Source organism: Podarcis raffonei, chromosome 2 (genome assembly GCF_027172205.1).
Source record: "Podarcis raffonei isolate rPodRaf1 chromosome 2, rPodRaf1.pri, whole genome shotgun sequence".
Lineage (NCBI taxonomy): Eukaryota > Metazoa > Chordata > Lepidosauria > Squamata > Lacertidae > Podarcis > Podarcis raffonei.
In genome coordinates, this window is record NC_070603.1 from 106362701 (window position 1) to 106379207 (window position 16507).

The following is a 16507-nucleotide window of genomic DNA, read 5'->3' on the forward strand; positions in this document are numbered from 1 at the left end:
CCAGCTGATCATCTGCATTTTCAGAGAGGTATGCCTTGCAGAGGGTCCCAGGTTCAGTTCCTGACATTTCCAGTTAAAGGATCTTAACGAGAGCAGGAAAGGTCTTGGTAGCCCTGGGGAGCTGCTGCCTGCTGGGGTGCGCAATATTGGGTTGCATGGACCAGGCAGCTGCTTACATAAGCCCTCTTACTCCCTAAGGTTTTGCTATTGTGCCCAAATGGCAACGAGATAGAAGATGGCCATAATCCTATAAGGGCATAAGAGCCACCCAGTGTGGCCCTCGCCTTAGAACCCCACCAGCCCCAGAATGATACCCCCATTATTGTCTTTTCAGATGGGGCAGCTGCCTTGCCATGCCTCCTCTGGCTCAAGATGCAGTGGCAAAGCCCAGAGTTGGGAAGGGGGGGGGGATGCTGCCATCTGAGGTCCCTCCAAAAGCGGCAGTGGGAGGGGAGAAGGCAATACACACTGCAGCTGTATGCCGGAGAAGGGAGAGACAAGTTGCCTATACATGTGACTTCAGCTTCATGTTTGCATCCATGTGCCATGCACAGCTGCTCACTTACGCTCGCCTGCAGCTCTCTGTCCACCCAGCTTGGCGTTCCGTTCATGTTAGTGCTTTTGTTTCGGTCTCCTGGCTTAACCCCGCTTTGCCCATCGCAGCCGTTTATCACCAAACTCACCCGCTTGGTTCCCTTGCTGTCTTTTGCTCCCGTTCCTTGCTTGCGACAGCCAGCCGCCTTCCTTACCCGTGTTGCTGTCCCGCAGGGTGAAGCCTGAGAAGCTGTGACGACGCTGGATGCGGGCTGAGCAATGGCCTCCGTGGGACTCTTCCTGGCCTGGAGCCTGCTGCTGCCGGCTGTACAACAGGCATCCCGCCTCCCCACCCCAAACAACCCCACCTGGGGCCCTTCCTTGAGCTCTGCCCCACGGCTGCCTCCACTGAATGGACCCTCCCAAGAGCGTCTCCCAAGCATAACGCCAACCCGTTCAGACCCCTTTGCCCACGAGATCTCCAGTGGCGATGGGGAGCCGGGCAGTGAGATTTGGGACAGAGCGAATCCCACAACGCATCCTGGGACTCCAATACCCCGGGTGCCCTTTGACTTCCCTCCAGTGACCCGTTCTGGCTTGGGGACACCTGCTAGGGCTTCTGAAGTAAGCTCGGCTCCCCACCTCACCGTGCAGGGTCTTCCTCAGACGGGGGGCTTCACTCTGTCAACAGTGGGGCTTTCTAGCGTTCAAACAGAACCTGAGGTGACCACTGGCCATGCACCTGTGGAAATAAGCCCAGAGCAGGGAATTAATGGGACTTCTCTCTCAGTCCCTGGTGCTGCAAGCGTGGCCACTCCTGGGATGGCCTCCCTTCCAACCTCATCCGGGGTTGAGGCCTCGGATTTACCTGCCTCCCAGGACGAGACCAGCCGCCACCAGGCGGTGCTCAAAGATATCTCCATGGCAACCACACTAGGCCCCAAGCCTACTGTGTCCACCATCCCCTTGGTGACATTACCTGCCGACGGGTCCCACGTAAAGTGGATGGCGACCGAACGCACCGGCCCGAGGGGCGATAGCGCCGTGGGGCAGCTGGGAAGCGGGGGTCCGCAGCAGGAGCTGGTGGGCCCAAACCAGACCACCGTCAAATACATGGCTTCCTACAGGAGCACACAGACTTATGGGGGCCCACAGGGACGGGAGGAGCTCTCCACCACTCCTTTTAGACCCACACAGGCGGCTGGATACACCCAGAGGCCGCTTGGGCCGGGGAGGGACACGGTTGCTTCTGTCTCCCGGGCTGGGACAGCCATCCCACTGGATGGGACCCTGGCCTCCGCAAGCCCCCCTCAGCCAGCCTCAGAGGTCTTCCCAAGCCCTTCCACCTCTTCACCGGCAGGGGACATGGCAGGGACCCCCCAGGGGCCAGTTACACACCAAGGAAGCACCCATTGGAGCCTGATTGTCCACACAACACAGCAGACAGGACTTTGGGAAGTGGCCAGAACGGAAAAGACTCACTCTCTTGGTGGGTCAGCGACTCCAGGTAGGTTTTAGGTTGTTTCTACTTTGGGTTATGGTCTTACTAGCAACACACGCTCCCACCCCCACCCCCCCGATTCTGGTCAAACTAATAGCCAAGTGGTTCTCAATTGGTGGTCTGTGGGGGGTGGGGTCCGTGTAACACACCCAGGGGGTTCATCACGCCATTCACATAACAAAGATTAACATAGCAATATCAAAATTTTCAAAAGTAGACGGTCCGTGGCTTGGCTTTTGAAAAAACGGGGATTCCGTATTTCGTAGCTAATTGGGAACCATTGGTAAATAGACCCATTTGCTACCATATGCTTAGAGCAGTATGGTACCACTTTAAACAGTCCCAAAGAATTCTGGGAGCTGTAGTCTATTCAGGGCGCTGAGAGTTGCTAGGAGACCCGTAGTTGCAATTGCAGAGCGGTTTAGCAGTCAGTCCCTCTTCCCAGGGAACTCTGGGAATTGTAGCTCTGAGAGGAGAATAGGCGGTGGCAGCGTGGGGGTGTCCCCTGACAACTCTCAGCAACCTGGACTGACTAAAGTTCCCAGAATTCTTTGGGGGAAATGATGACTGCGTAAAGGTAAAGGTACCCCTGCCCGTACGGGCCAGTCTTGACAGACTCTGGGGTTGTGCGCCCATCTCACTCAAGAGGCCGGGGGCCAGCGCTGTCCGGAGACACTTCCGGGTCACGTGGCCAGCGTGACGAAGCTGCTCTGGCGAGCCAGCACCAGCGCAACACACGGAAACGCCGTTTACCTTCCCGCTATAAAGCGGTACCTATTTATCTACTTGCACCCGGGAGTGCTTTCGAACTGCTAGGTTGGCAGGCGCTGGGACCGAGCAACAGGAGCGCACCCCGCCGCGGGGATTCGAACCGCCGACCTTTCGATCGGCAAGCCCTAGGCGCTGAGGCTTTTACCCACAGCGCCAACCGCGTAAAAAGACTGATTGTAAATGACTGCAAAAGTGGTATCGGAGTGAGTTTGAGGCACATGGCACTGATCACTCATCATCGCAACAACACAGGAAGCCGCACAGCACCACTTACTGTGGCAGTCAGGGCCGTAAGCACCGGGAGGGCAGCAGAGTTTCAGCGCATCCATGCAGAGCCACTGGAAAAAGTCAGGGTGCCGTCGCTGCCTGGGGAAAAGAGAGCCTCTGTTAACTTCCTGACACACACAAAGTTGTTGAGGGTTATTGTTGCTGTTGCTGTTGTTGTTTTGTTTTTGGAATAAATCCAAATTGTTGAACTTTTTGGGAGAAAACTTCCCCACCGAAAAACAACAACAGTGATTTTAAGTTTTTGGAGCTGTTTTGCAGCTTTTCCCATTCATTGCCATATATCCAGGTTTTTCCTGACACTTTCCGTTGCTATCTTTTGCCACTTGCTTTAGGGTGTCCCCATGAGAGTGAAAAGGAATGACCATACTGGGAGGGTTATGCCTATGATAACTGCAGTGGGTGGAATCGAGTGAATTGTTTTATTAGTGATGGGGGAAGACATTTAGTTGTGAGGGAGGATATATGAAGTAGCAAAGAGGCTGGCAGCGACAGGGAGGAGGTGGCCGGGATATTGCAGCTTTGCTACGGTTGGGATGGGGTTTAACGCTCTAGGGTGTTTTGTGAAGCAGCAACAGTGGCTGAAAGTAGCATAACATAGTTTAATATGATTTTTATTTGAGCACTGGGTATATATCGTTACATGAACCATTGAGAGGTTTATTTATTTTACTAAGTGGTCTATATGTTTTGTTGTTAAATAGCTAACATAAATAAAAAAGATATTGTTATTGTAAGTCACTTTGGATGCTCACTGCAAGCAGAAAAGTAACAAAACGGTTGTAGCCAGCTATGCTGTACTCAGAGCAGGCCCACTGGAATTAATGGACCCAACTTAGCCATGCCCATCAATTTCAAAGGGTCTACTCTTGAGTATGGCTAAGAACCCTTAGCTACTCAGTAAGGCTTCTCCTGGTTCTTCTGCTACCTGAAACCCCTATCGGAATCAGTCCTCATCGGGTTGGATAACTTTCCTCACCTCATAATCTCTTTAGCTACAAAGGGAACATTATTAACATCCAGGAGGGATTTTTTTTTAAAGGTTACCCCTCCATTAGATGACAACCTTGAAATTATTAACTATGAGGGCGTGTGATTGTTTTTAGACTTTTTTAAAAAAAATTAATCGAATGGTTTTGACTATTTTGTGTTTGCTGCCCTGAGCTCCCTTCAGAGGAATGGCAGGATATGACATTAATAACAACAACAACAACAACAACAACAACAACAACAACAACAACAACAATTTATTATTTATACCCCACCCATCTGGCTGAGTTTCCCCAGCCATTCTGGGCGGCTCCCAATCGAGTGTTAAAAACAATACAGCATTAAATATTAAAAATTTCCCTGTACAGGGCTGCCTTCAGATGCCTTCAAATATAAGATAGCTGCTTATTTGCTTCACATCTGAAGGGAGGGCGTTCCACAGGGTGGGCGCCACTACTGAGAAGGCCCTCTGTCTGGTTCCCTGTAACCTCACTTCTCACAATGAGGGAACCGCCAGAAGGCCCTCAGAGCTGGACCTCGGTGTCCAGGCTGAACGATGGGGATGGAGACGCTCCTTCAGGTATACAGTAATAATAAAAGCAATGCTTCTGGGAGAAAACAAGGCAGCAGTTTGACATGGTGGGGTTTTCCTTTCGCCTGAGCTAGACCTGCCTGTGTAGTTGCTGCACCCATCCAAAGCCTATTCCTCTCTTTTTCTCCTCAGGGATTTTGGGAGCGATTGATATTAACCCCCAACGAGTCCGGGGAGCTGTGATGCCCAAGGTCCCTGTCACATACGTTGGGTCCTCTACTCCTGGACAGGACACCCCTGTGGTGAGGACCAGCCCAGAAACCAAGCACCCAGGTGAGTGAGAACAGGACAGCGAGGATGTTTACTAAGAACATGAGAAGAGGCCTGCTAGATCAGACCATCTAGGCCGCAATCCAGTGGGCTATGCCTGCGTAGCCAAGGCGGTAGACTCCATATGTGGACTCCAACTCTTATCAGTCCCAGCCAACGTGGTCCAACAAGAAGCCACAAACAGGGCTTGAAGGCACTATGATTCCCTGGCAAGGCTTTTGTTTTTGAGTTACGCTGCTTCTGAACATGGATTTTGCTAATAGGGCTCCACAAATCATCCCTCCATGATTGGCATATCCCGTGGTGCTGAATTCAGGTATGGAGATGCCCGGGTGTCCCTGGAATCCTTCAGAATATCCCTCCTGCAGCTGCTATTTGCTTTTCTTAAAAAGAAAAAAGCATGAACAACATAATACACAGTTTGGCCCTAAGTACATATAACTTTGGGGGGATGTGGGTGGCGCTGTGGGTTAAACAACAGAGCCTAGGATCAGAAGGTCGGCGGTTTGAATCCCCATGACGGGCTGAGCTCCTGTTGCTTGGTCCCTGCTCCTGCCAACCTAGCAGTTCGAATGCACATCCAAGTGCAAGTAGATAAATAGGTACTGCTTCGGCAGGAGGGTAAACGGCGTTTCTGTGCACTGCTCTGGTTCGCCAGAAGCGGCTTAGTCATGCTGGCCACATGACCCGGAAGCTGTATGCCGGCTCCCTCGGCCAATAAAGCGAGATGAGCGCCGCAACCCCAGAGTCGGCCACGACTGGACCTAACGGTCAGGGGTCCCTTTACCTTTACCTTTACATATAACTTCATTTACTCACCTATTTGTCCTCCTAGCCCTTTTGCTCTTCCCTTCCTTTCTCCCCGTCCCTCCATAATCTCCCTCCATTTTTGGGGTTTGTAGCTGACAAAGTCACACTCGAAACAGAACCTACAAGTTAGTTGTGGTTAACAACAGGTCCATTTTGAGTATGGCTCGGATGCCACACTTAGGCTGCAAACTTACTTGGGAGTATGCACTGTTGATCTCAATGAGATTTGCTTTAAGCAGACATGCATAGGGTTGCACCGTTTCAGTGTAATCTTGTTGGCGTAAAGACCTGCCCTGCCCTCTCTTTTTTGCTTATCTCGCTGCGCAAAGTGCTGTGCTCCTTGCCGGTGCTCCATACATAATACATTGCAATAATAGATTGGATGTGTTATTGAAGGAGGTGGATTGCCTTACTGCTGGGCTTTCGTTTCAGATTTTAAATCCGCCACTGTTGCAAATATGCTGAATTGACTAGCATTAAATTTATTATTGCGTTGCATAATTCATTCTGCTTCTCCTAGACTGTGGGCGGGTGGGGAGGGACAGTGAGTTATACAGGACACTCAACGAGTGTCTGGGTGGCCGAGCAGCCTTAAGACTCAAGGCTTTGTCCTGCTCCCTGAATAGAGACGCAGATTCAAATCCCGCTTCTGACACAGCTCCATGTTAAACTGCCTGCATAAAGTCCTGGGTTTAGGCTACAGGTATCTATCCGGTTCTAAACACAACCCGGCTGGCACGGTTAATGGTCAGGGATGTGTAGCTCAGCAAAACCTTGAGGTCCACAGGTTCCTCATCCTCAAAGTGAACAGTCCTGGCTCAGGTAGGCCTATCTCAGTATAAGGTAGCTTTGAATGTCTGAAGCTGCATTCGTCTCCATTCTATGTTCTGCTTTCTGCCCATTCAGCAAGTTCTCTGGCATTTATTTGAGCTCTCGCCTGGCGCTGCCCAAACACACTCCCAGCAATATATTTGTAGCCACAAACTTTAAAAACAAAAAAGTGGAGATTCTGCAGCCGGTGCCCCCTTCCGCAGCCTTTCACGAGCTCTGCAAAACGGTGGCAATCAAACCCACAACTCTGCTTACCCTGTGTAACTTGGCTTCCTCGCTCGAGCCATCTCAGACGATTTGCTTCGCAAACTCCTTTTTGTGTGTAAGTGCATTTGTCGTCCAATAATGGCATGCAGTGGCGTGTAAGGACAAAAGCAAATACTTAACCAGCAGCTCCGCCTTATTAAGGGTCCCAGCCTGGGTGGGTGGGGGCGGGGGGCGCGAGACAGGTGGAAATACTTGCCCGCAATTATTTCCAGCAGTCTCTCCCCTGTGGAATGGGAATGGTCTTCGCTTTGGGCAGTAAAATTGGCCCACATGACCTTTCAGCACCATACTTAGACAGATGTGGGTTCGTGTTCATGGTCACCAGTCCCACCAGAACGAAGGTCCTTGGAAGCGAACCTTTGACTGCATTCAAAAAGTACAGGGTGCTTAGGGGTGCAGGGTGCTGGAACCCATCCAGACATACAGCTGTGTGGTCAGTTCAGGGGCAGATTAGCAAGGCACACACGCTCCCCCCTCCCCCTTTCTGGGCAGATACCGTATTTTTTGCTCTCTAAGACTCACTTTTCCCCTCCTAAAAAGTAAGGGGAAATGTGTGTGTGCGTCTTATGGAGCGAATGCAGGCTGCGCAGCTATCCCAGAAGCCAGAACAGCAAGAGGGATTGCTGCTTTCACTGCGCAGCGATCCCTCTTGCTGTTCTGGCTTCTGAGATTCGGGATTTTTTTTCTTGTTTTCCTCCTCCAAAAACTAGATGCGTCTTGTGGTCTGGCGCGTCCTATAGAGCGAAAAATATGGTACTTGGAATCCCCTCCATATCCAGGGACAAAGGCTGATACCCGTTTAGAGCCTCTATTTGGAATTCTTCCCCAGGTGCCCAGGAAGGATTTGGGTGGACCGGGAAGAAGCAAGGCTGCCGTGTGAGGGACCTAGTTCTGCCCTAAATGGATTGTTCCATAGGCAGCGGGGGGTGCTGGTTATATCTGAGCTCGGTGCCATTTCTAATCAGGATAATCTCCGGACCCGATTAGCGCTAACTACGCAAGCTTGGCTGTCCTCCTCGCTAGCTGCTCCTTCCCAGGGCATATCTCTGCGAAGACGAGGCAGGATGGGTGCCGGTCCAAAGAGGACCTCTTGCCCCTGAGCTATTTCATTCCCTCCGCTAGGCCTCGGATCCCTGAGCCCACAACACGTTATAAGAGAGGATCGCGCAAGTCCAAAGTTGCTGCTTTCCCCTTGGGCAGGACCATAACTTGGCCCCAGGTTTGATCCCCAGCAAAGCTGGGAGAAACTCTGGGTGTCCACTGCCAGTCAGTGTAGACAATACTGATGTAGAGGTAAAAAAAAAAAGGTAAAGGACCCCTGGATGGTTAAGTCCAGTCAAAGGCGATTATGGGGTTGCAGCGCTCATCTCGCTTTCAGGCCGAGGGAGCCGGCGTTTGTCCACAGACAGCTTCCCGGGTCATGTGGCCAGCAGGACTAAACTGCATCTGGCGCAACAGGACACCGTGACGAGAGCCACAGTGCACAGAAACGCCGTTTACCTTCCCACCGCAGTGGTACCTATTTATCTACTTGTGCTGCTTTGCTTTCAAAATGCTGGTTGGCAGGAACTGGGACAGAGCAACGGGAGCTCACCCATCACGGGGATTCGAACCGCCAACCTTCCAATTGGCAAGCCCAAGAGGCTCAGTGGTTTAGACCACAGCGCCACCCGTGTCCTTACTGATGTAGAAGGGCCTGACTCAGGAAGTTCCCACCCACTTTCTTTCCTTCCCTTGCCTTGGGCTCAGCAGAAGAGTGCAATAGTAGGCCACACTTTTCTCCTGGAGCCAAGGCGATCCAGCACCACTGCCCCCATCCTTTTTGGTGACAAATGGTGATTTGACACCTTCCCAGCAGACACCCTTTTTGGGCAGTTTCTGTCTTTGGCACCGTTTTTTGCCTCCCTATTCCCTGATCTCACCCCCCAGTGCTCCTCTGCTTTGCTGATCCACTCATTCATGGATCAGTTCCGGCAAATTGGGGAGTGGATGGCAGGGAAAAAACAGCGAAGCAGCTCTGGCTGCCTTGTCTCTCACTTGCAGCAGAAGACTTAAAGGTGCATTGCATGGATGTTCTCCAGATTGCAACCCAGCAGATTCCACTCCCTCAAAAGAAAAAATCTGCCATTAGGTGGTTCACACTCAGACTCATTGACTTCAGAAATAGGGTGGAACTGAGACCTGTGGGCATATAAATTCAATAAAATAAATAAAATTAAAAATTACTACGCCATCCTTCTGGTGGTTCCCTCACTACAAGAAGCAAAGCTACAGGGAACCAGGCAGAGGGCCTTCTCGGTAGTGGCTCCTGCCCTGTGGAACGCCCTCCCATCAGATGTCAAGGAAATAAACAACCACCTGACATTTAGAAGACATCTGAAGGCAGCCCTGTTTAGGGAAGTTCTTAATGTGTGATATTTTAGTGTATTTTTTATTTGTTGGAAGCCGCCCAGAGTGGCTGGGGAAGCCCAGCCAGATTGGCGGGGTACAAATATATTATTATTATTATTATCAATGGGGAACTGTTGCATTTGCAATTTCTGGATCCTTTTGCTTGTTCCCTCCATTCTAAGTTGGCTTTAGTGCTTCTTGTTTCAGAATTTCCACCATGCTCAGCATAATCCCTGTAAAACAGATGCACCTTAGGGACAGAGGAAGCTGCCTACTGAGTCAGACCGTTTGCTCCATCTCGCTCAGCATTTTCTTTGGCGACTGGGTTTCAGGCAGGGGATATTCTCAGCCCTTCCTGGGGACGCCAGGGATTGAATCTGGGAGCGTTTCGCGCCGTGAGAGGATGCTCTGCTGCTGAGCCTTTCTCCACTTAGCCCATATAGCTTGTCAGTTGTTTACAACAGTAGGCTTCTCTGCATGTGGCCTGGCCTGAAGCTTCTTCACTTTCCTCCCATGTAACTCGGAAAAACAAAGTCCCTCCACAGTCATTTCTGGATCCCTAGTGCATATCCTCCAGGCTTATCTCAGCGGTGGCCTCTTAGCTTGCTTTACCAGTTCTGAACAATCTACTGAGTCTTCCTTAATCACCCCCTCCCCTCCCCTGGGCTCATCTTCAGGCTGAAAAATTACCAGTTATTACAATCAGGAGAGCTGCAGTGTGTGGTATGCCAGCCCCGGCCGAGCTATTTTCTAGGATACAGTCATACCTCGGGTTGCGAACGTGATCCGTGCGGGAGGCATGTTCGCAACCCGCAGCTGAAGTGCTGCGTCTGCGCACGCATGTGATGCGATTTGGCACTTCTGCACATGCGCGTGGTGTCATTCTGCGCATGCATGAGCGCCGAAACCCAGAAGTAACCTGTTCCGGTACTTCCGGGTTTGGCGTGGTACGAAACCCGAAAACGCACAACCCGCAGCATTCATAACCTGAGGTATGAGTGTGTTCACTCCCCATTGGGCCGGTTTTGGAGTTTACCACCAACCACCACTGCTTAGGGTTATTGCTCCTAAATACAGTGGTACCTCGGGTTAATTACTTAATTCGTTCCAGAGGTCCGTTCTTGACCTGAAACTGTTCTGAACCTGACGCACCACTTTAGCTAATGGGGCCTCCTGCTGCTGCCGCGCCGCTGGAGCCCGATTTCTGTTCTTATCCTGAAGCAAAGTTCTTAACCTGAAGCACTATTTCTGGGTTAGCGGAGTGTGTAACCTGAAGCGTATGTAACCCGATGTACCACTGTACCTTTTTGTGCGCATTTGCAAACCTCGGGGTCCCCCCAATCAGGCTTGACGCCTCCCCATCGTGTGTGGACGGTGTGTCATTTTGGCTACAAAAGGACCCGCGCTTGGAGAGCTGTGTCGGTCGGCCATGAGCTTAAATGATTGTCGGTTATGGTTGCCCTGCTTCCTGCATGCCAGCGTTGCTTGTCTCTCACTCACCCTGCTGAATCTTGCCAGGTGGCAGGATGGTGAGGCGGCGGGAGGAGGGTAATGAATGGGCCGGGGCCGCCCACCTGCTGTCGGGAAGGCCCCCTGGAGCAGATGGCAGAGGAAGCTGCTCCTTAATTTGGCTGCTGTCGCCTCCAGTTCGGGAGAGGAATAAATAGTCATCTCTTGTTCCCCCTCCAGCATAGATGACTCAGTAGCAGAGCGCATGCCGGGCATGCCAAAGGGCAAAGCTTGCAATCCCTGGCATGTCTAGTAGTTAAAGCATATCGGGAAAGATATCTCTCTCGGACTGAGACCTGGGGGAGAGCAGTCAGCGGGGATAGCAAGGCAAGTCGGTCCAAAACTGTGTGTCGTTTGAGAGAACTGCTCATTTTGCTACAGTAAACCAATCAATTAAATGCTCCTGGGGCACAAAGTGGGATTTAATAGCATTGCAACCGGCGGGGTGTGTGTTTCGTTGAGTAGTGAAGTCTTAGCTCGAGTAGTGAATAATCCTGGCAACTCCAGCAGGGTTTGGAGAGACTCCTGCCCGAAATCCTGGAGAGCCATTGCCAGGCAGTGCAAACAATACTAAACTAGATGGACCGGACGTCTGACTCAGTATGCGCTCCTATGTAATCTGTGCTTTTTAAAAAACCAAGAACTACGTCAAAATCGGCAGCCAGATTCCGCACATTATGCGCACAGCATGCAAATGAAGCAGAGTTGCAATCTTTGGCTATTTTTACATCCTATAATCTGCTTTTATTAGTCCTGCAGAGAGACAGGGGCGGAACTATGCGCAGCATCAGAGCCTTTCCAAGACTTGAAATCTTATTTGATCCTCCCCTCCGGCTTCTTAGATTTCACAATGCATCCTTTGCCCACATGCTTTCAACCGTACTGGGAAGAGGGAACCTCGTACTTGCTACTCCTTTTTTTCTCTCCTTGATGAAAATGTCGGTTCTGGACAGAGCCGGATGTATGCATATCATAATCATGATTTTACAACGGAACAAACATGCAGGTTTTCCACTGCATATATTTCTGCAAAAATGGTCTTTTCGGTGGCTTCCTTCCTGACCCTGAAACCATCATGCTTTTCTTCATTATCATTTACAGACGCAGCTGGGACCCGTCCCGCTAAGCGGAGCAGCAGCGCAACCACCACCACGTCTGCCCGCCTCCTGGACACCCCCCGCCGTGGCCTGATCCGGGTCACCACCCAGAGAGTCGTGCTGCACCGCCAGCTGGCCCGCCCCCAGCCCAGCCTGCCCACTGTCCGCACTGCCTCCAGCCCTCCTTGCCCCAGCCCTGGCAGCGCCTGCAGCCAGCTGCTGCCTAACCAGACCTTGATCCGCTGGGGGGACCTCGAGCGCACCCTGAGCTTTGCCTGGGCGCTGCACATCTACGGCTCCAGCGTGCTCTTCCTGCTGCTGAGCCTGCTGAGTCTGGCCTGCCTGGGGGGCTCCCTCGCCTTGCGCGTGGCTCACTTCCCGCACGTCGCGGCTGCCAGCGCCTTGCTGCTGGTCTTCGGGCTGCTGCGCACCACCTTCTTCCTGGCTGACCCGTACGGCGCGAGGGGCCGCCTCCCGGCCACCGCGGTGAGGGTCCTCTACACGGCACCCTTCCCCATGCTGCTCACAACCTTTGCTGTGCTCCTCCTCCGCCTCTTCCGCCAGGCCCGCCTGGAAGTCCTGCCGCCCAAGTGGCAGAGCCTGCCGCTCTGGGCTGCGCTGGGGTCCGTGCAGAGCACCGCCCTACTGGCCGCCGACTTGTTCTCCCCTCCGTTGCACCCGGCCGTGCCGGTGGGGCTGCACACCCTGTCCTGCGCCCTTGGCATCTGCCTCCTGCCCTTCACGGCCTTCGTTTACTGGCTGCTGCGGCGCAGCGTGGCCGAGATGGCCGAGGGCACCCCGGAGCCGGGCGTCTGGAGCGGGGCGTGGCTGCTGCTGGCAAGCAGCGGGCTGGCCCTGCCGTGCTGCGGGCTGCAGTTCTACGGGGTGCTGTGGTTCTCGGGCCTTCTGGGCCAGGTGGACCTCTTCAGCTGGGGCTGGTGGTTCGTGCAGTTCTGGTTCCGGATCGTGGAGCTGGTGCTCTCCTTCGCCCTCGTCGCGCTCGCCTGGCAGGCCCTCTGCTGGCGCTACGGCTCAGCCGAGCACTCCTGCTGGGCCAAGCTCCTACGCTACTTCTGCGCCTACCGCAAGGCCGAGGTGCCCGAGTACCCCAACAACTGCTACGACTGGGCCGGAGGCATCCTGGAAAAGGTCCCCAACAACGACATCAGCAAGAACCTGATCCGGAACCCTCCCGTGGGTGGCAGCGGGCGCCTCTGGGCACTCAAGGACAGCAATGAGCTGCGGGCAGCGGGCGTCCAGGGCTCCAGTCCGTCACCCGCACGCACTGTCTACAGCCCCAAGTGCCCCAACGCCGCCGCGGCCATGATGGGCCGCTCCTACACCAGCATCTGCTTTGAGCGGGATTCGGTCCTCTCCCTGGCAGAGCTGGAGTTCCGGCCCCCGTCGCCCATCAACCTGAGCCGCAGCATCGACGAGGCACTTTTCCGCGAGCACCTGGTGCGAGACTCCATCTTCCTTCGCTCCAGCCTCCACTTCCCTTCGCGCCTGGCCCGCCAGGACTCCTGCTCTTCCCTGCGCGGCGACTGCTCCACGCTCTCCCACACCGCCCAGCCCCTGCTGTTGCGTCCGCGCCGCAGCAGCGACCCCGACTGCCTCTACAGCTTGGCCCGTGCCAGCTCCATGGGCGAGCTCACCACTCAGAGCCGAGGCCTGGCCAGCGAACCCCCGACGGACACCTCCTTCGACAGCTTCTCCCGCACCTCCTTCTCCCGGGCCTCCCTCAAGTTCAGCTGGAACCCCTGGCGCCACGGCCTGTCCTCGCCAGAAAGCCTGCCCCCTGAGGAGCTGCCCAACCAGGCCCAGCTGCTGCCAGACGAACTGCCCCCGGCCCCTTCCAGCAGCGCCCCAAACTCAGAGCGCGAGGCCCGGAAGAGCTTCCTGGCCCTCAGCAAGCAGGTGGATTCTCGCAGCCTCTCCAGCGACACCATTGAACTGTGAAAAGGGCCCGGGATCCCGCCCTGCCTGAGGCGCACCGGCCTGGTTCTTCACGGAGGAGGTGGGAGAAGGTGGCTCTCCCCAGGAAGACTCCCATTTTCCTTTCAAAAAAGCCATGGGGCACCTTCTGCCCCGACTCGGCCTAGTACGTGCCACTCACCTAGTGGCCCCCAATCCGTAGCTGGGCTCCTCTAGTTTCAGCCACATGATAAATAGTACCGCCAGCCAGCCATCCACTCTGTGACAACCACAAACGTAGCACAAGCCAGTCATCCGTTCCCATGTTCTGTAGTGCCAGGAACACCCAAGCGCCTGCTCGCCATTTTCTGTAGCCACCTCTGTTTTCCACGTGTAGCATATGGGAATGGGAGGCAGGCGGGCACCAGGAACTCTTCCAGCTGCAAGAAGGATGCCGTGTGGGGAGAGAGCAGGGCGGGAGGGCACTGACAGCCTGACAGACGGCACTCTCTCCAATCCAGCCCCCAATCCGAAAAGGCTCAGCTTGCCGTTACTGTTTGTGGCAGTGCCCACATTGTGCCATAGAAATAAACTTTGGAGGCGAGGCTGAGGAGCGACAGGATGAGGGCCTGCCACCGTCGTGATGGGCCCCCAAGTATTTGCAGCAATCTCGGAGCAAGGCAGTGCTGCAGGCCGTAGCTCAGTGGTAGTGTCTACCCCAGTTACCCCCAAACGCGGCCCTCCAGCTATTTGGGGACTACAATTCCCATCATCCCTGGCCACTGGTCCTGGTAGCTAGGGATGATGGGAGTTGTAGTCACAAAACAGCTGGAGGGCCGAGTTTGGGGATGCCTGGTCTACCCTCTGCATGCGAACGGTCCCAAATTCATTTGCTAGGTTCTTGCACTAAAAAGGATCTTGCACTAAAAAGAGCTGGGAAAGGATCTCTGCCGGGGGCCTGCCAGTTGTAGCAGATACGAATGAGTTCAGTAGAGCAATATTCTGAGTCTGTATATTTGCACGGCAGCGGCTCAGGCTATAAATCATTCCGTGAGCTGAATTTTTCTGGCTCAACGTCCATAGCCCAATCCACAGTGACTGATTCGTAGATGTTGGGAAACGTACAGTGCAATCCTGTGCAGGTCTACTCAGAAGTAATCACCTACCTACTGAGTCTCGCTAGAATTGCTCCCAGGTAAGTGTGCATAGGATTGCAACCTTAATCTAGCTTTTCTGAAAGACAAAACTTGTTTCTAGGTCTCATGGCTGCTGTGGAAAAGGTGGAGATCCATGCAGCTGGTTTCTTTCCCGTTAGCAAAACCAGAGAAGAACAACATCTCCTATTCCCTCTCCCACCAGGCACATGGCTGGGTTATGCTTCAATATGCTAGACTCGGGGGTGGGCTTTTATTTCTTAGCTTTTTTGAGCCCCCCCCCATCTTCCTCCATGACCCTCTGCCCGTCTCTGATGTAGTCTACATGCGCCCGTGCTCTCCATCCCTTGTGTCTTTTTTTTTTATATAAAAAAAAGAATAATGAAAATTTGTCAGAGTTTGACTGAAACTCAGAACTTGGCCTGGAGTTGTGCGGGCGGTGGAAATATGTTGCAGGACGAGCTTGAAATTCACACGGGAATGCTGCTTTGTCAGATTGGAGTGAATAGCACAATTTTGCAACTTGCCTGGCAACTTACCTCTCCCCCTGACAGGGGAATGAAAGGATGGAACTGTCCGGATCTGCGGTTGGACAGGGGTACTGTCGAATGTCCATGTGGTCTGTTTGTGCCAAAAAGGAAAAAAAATGAAAAAAATAAAGCTGTCGGAGAATGTTAACCCTGGCTTCGGATATAGTTTCTTGCCCAGTTCTGTGGGACTCAGAGGGGTTACAAAACACTTCATTTGTGACGGAAGAGCGAAGAAGGGCTGTGAGGGTGAAGCTCTGAGGGAAAGCGCATGCAGACAGTGGAAGCTGGTCCACTAGGGCGAGTAACCGCTCCGGTGTGTCTCCTTAACAACCTGTGTGTCTCCTTCATGAGGTGGAGTTGCCTGTCAGCGTCTCCCTCCTTAGCCTCAGTGTTCCCCTTGTAGAACTCAGCCCGCCATTGGTTCTGGCGCCACCTATTTTTTTAAAAAAATGTTTTTTAATTAATATTTTCCATAAAACAACAAAGCTGCAGTTACGAAAGATACAAAACAGAGAAGAAAAAGGAAAGAAAAGGACAACTGAGAGAGAAGTGAGAGAGAAAAAGAAAGAAGGCATAAGAAAATAAACATTAGCAAAAATCACAGAAGATGAACTTCCATTTTCCCATCTGCCGGTTACATAAAAAAAAAAAGAATATTGTTACAGTGGTACCTCAGGATAGGAACTTAATTTGTTCCAGACGTCCGTTCTTAACTTGAAACCATCCTTAACCTGAGGTACTATTTCTGGGTTAGCGGCGTCTGTAACCTGAAGCGTCTGTAACACGAGGTACCACTGTATTTAAAACCTTCAGTCGATGCGAATGTCTATCTACTCCACTTTCTGTTAAAACAATATTTCCTCCAAGTTAAGGTGTCTCAGAATTACATCTCTGGTGCCACCAAATGTTGGGCCTTCTACCTTCTGCCCCAACAACCCCAATGGACTCCAGCCATAACAGCCCTATCATAGTCTTTGAATTTGAAAGCCACACATGGGAATATTAGAAAAGCCCTGGTGGATCAGGCCAAAGGCCCATCTAGACCAACATCCTGTTCTCAT

At 52.8% G+C, this 16507-nt stretch overlaps 1 protein-coding gene across 1 annotated transcript; it reads left to right on the forward strand.

Moving 5' to 3' along the window:
• Positions 1–701: 701 nt before the first annotated feature.
• On the forward strand, positions 702–15594 carry PRRT3 (proline rich transmembrane protein 3). Its single transcript, XM_053378466.1, has 3 exons — positions 702–2041; positions 4806–4946; positions 11853–15594. Exons 1-3 carry the CDS (start codon positions 814–816, stop codon positions 13805–13807), a joined length of 3324 nt encoding a protein of 1107 aa, XP_053234441.1. The 5' UTR covers positions 702–813; the 3' UTR covers positions 13808–15594.
• Positions 15595–16507: the final 913 nt, after the last annotated feature.

Bases quoted from the DNA above. Each gene is read 5' to 3' on its own strand.
- PRRT3 (XM_053378466.1), top strand. From the start codon at position 814: ATGGCCTCCGTGGGACTCTTCCTGGCCTGGAGCCTGCTGCTGCCGGCT. The intron at 2,042-4,805 runs GTAGGTTTTAGG...TTTTCTCCTCAG, and splicing joins TGGTGGGTCAGCGACTCCAG to GGATTTTGGGAGCGATTGAT. The intron at 4,947-11,852 runs GTGAGTGAGAAC...TATCATTTACAG, and splicing joins CCCAGAAACCAAGCACCCAG to ACGCAGCTGGGACCCGTCCC.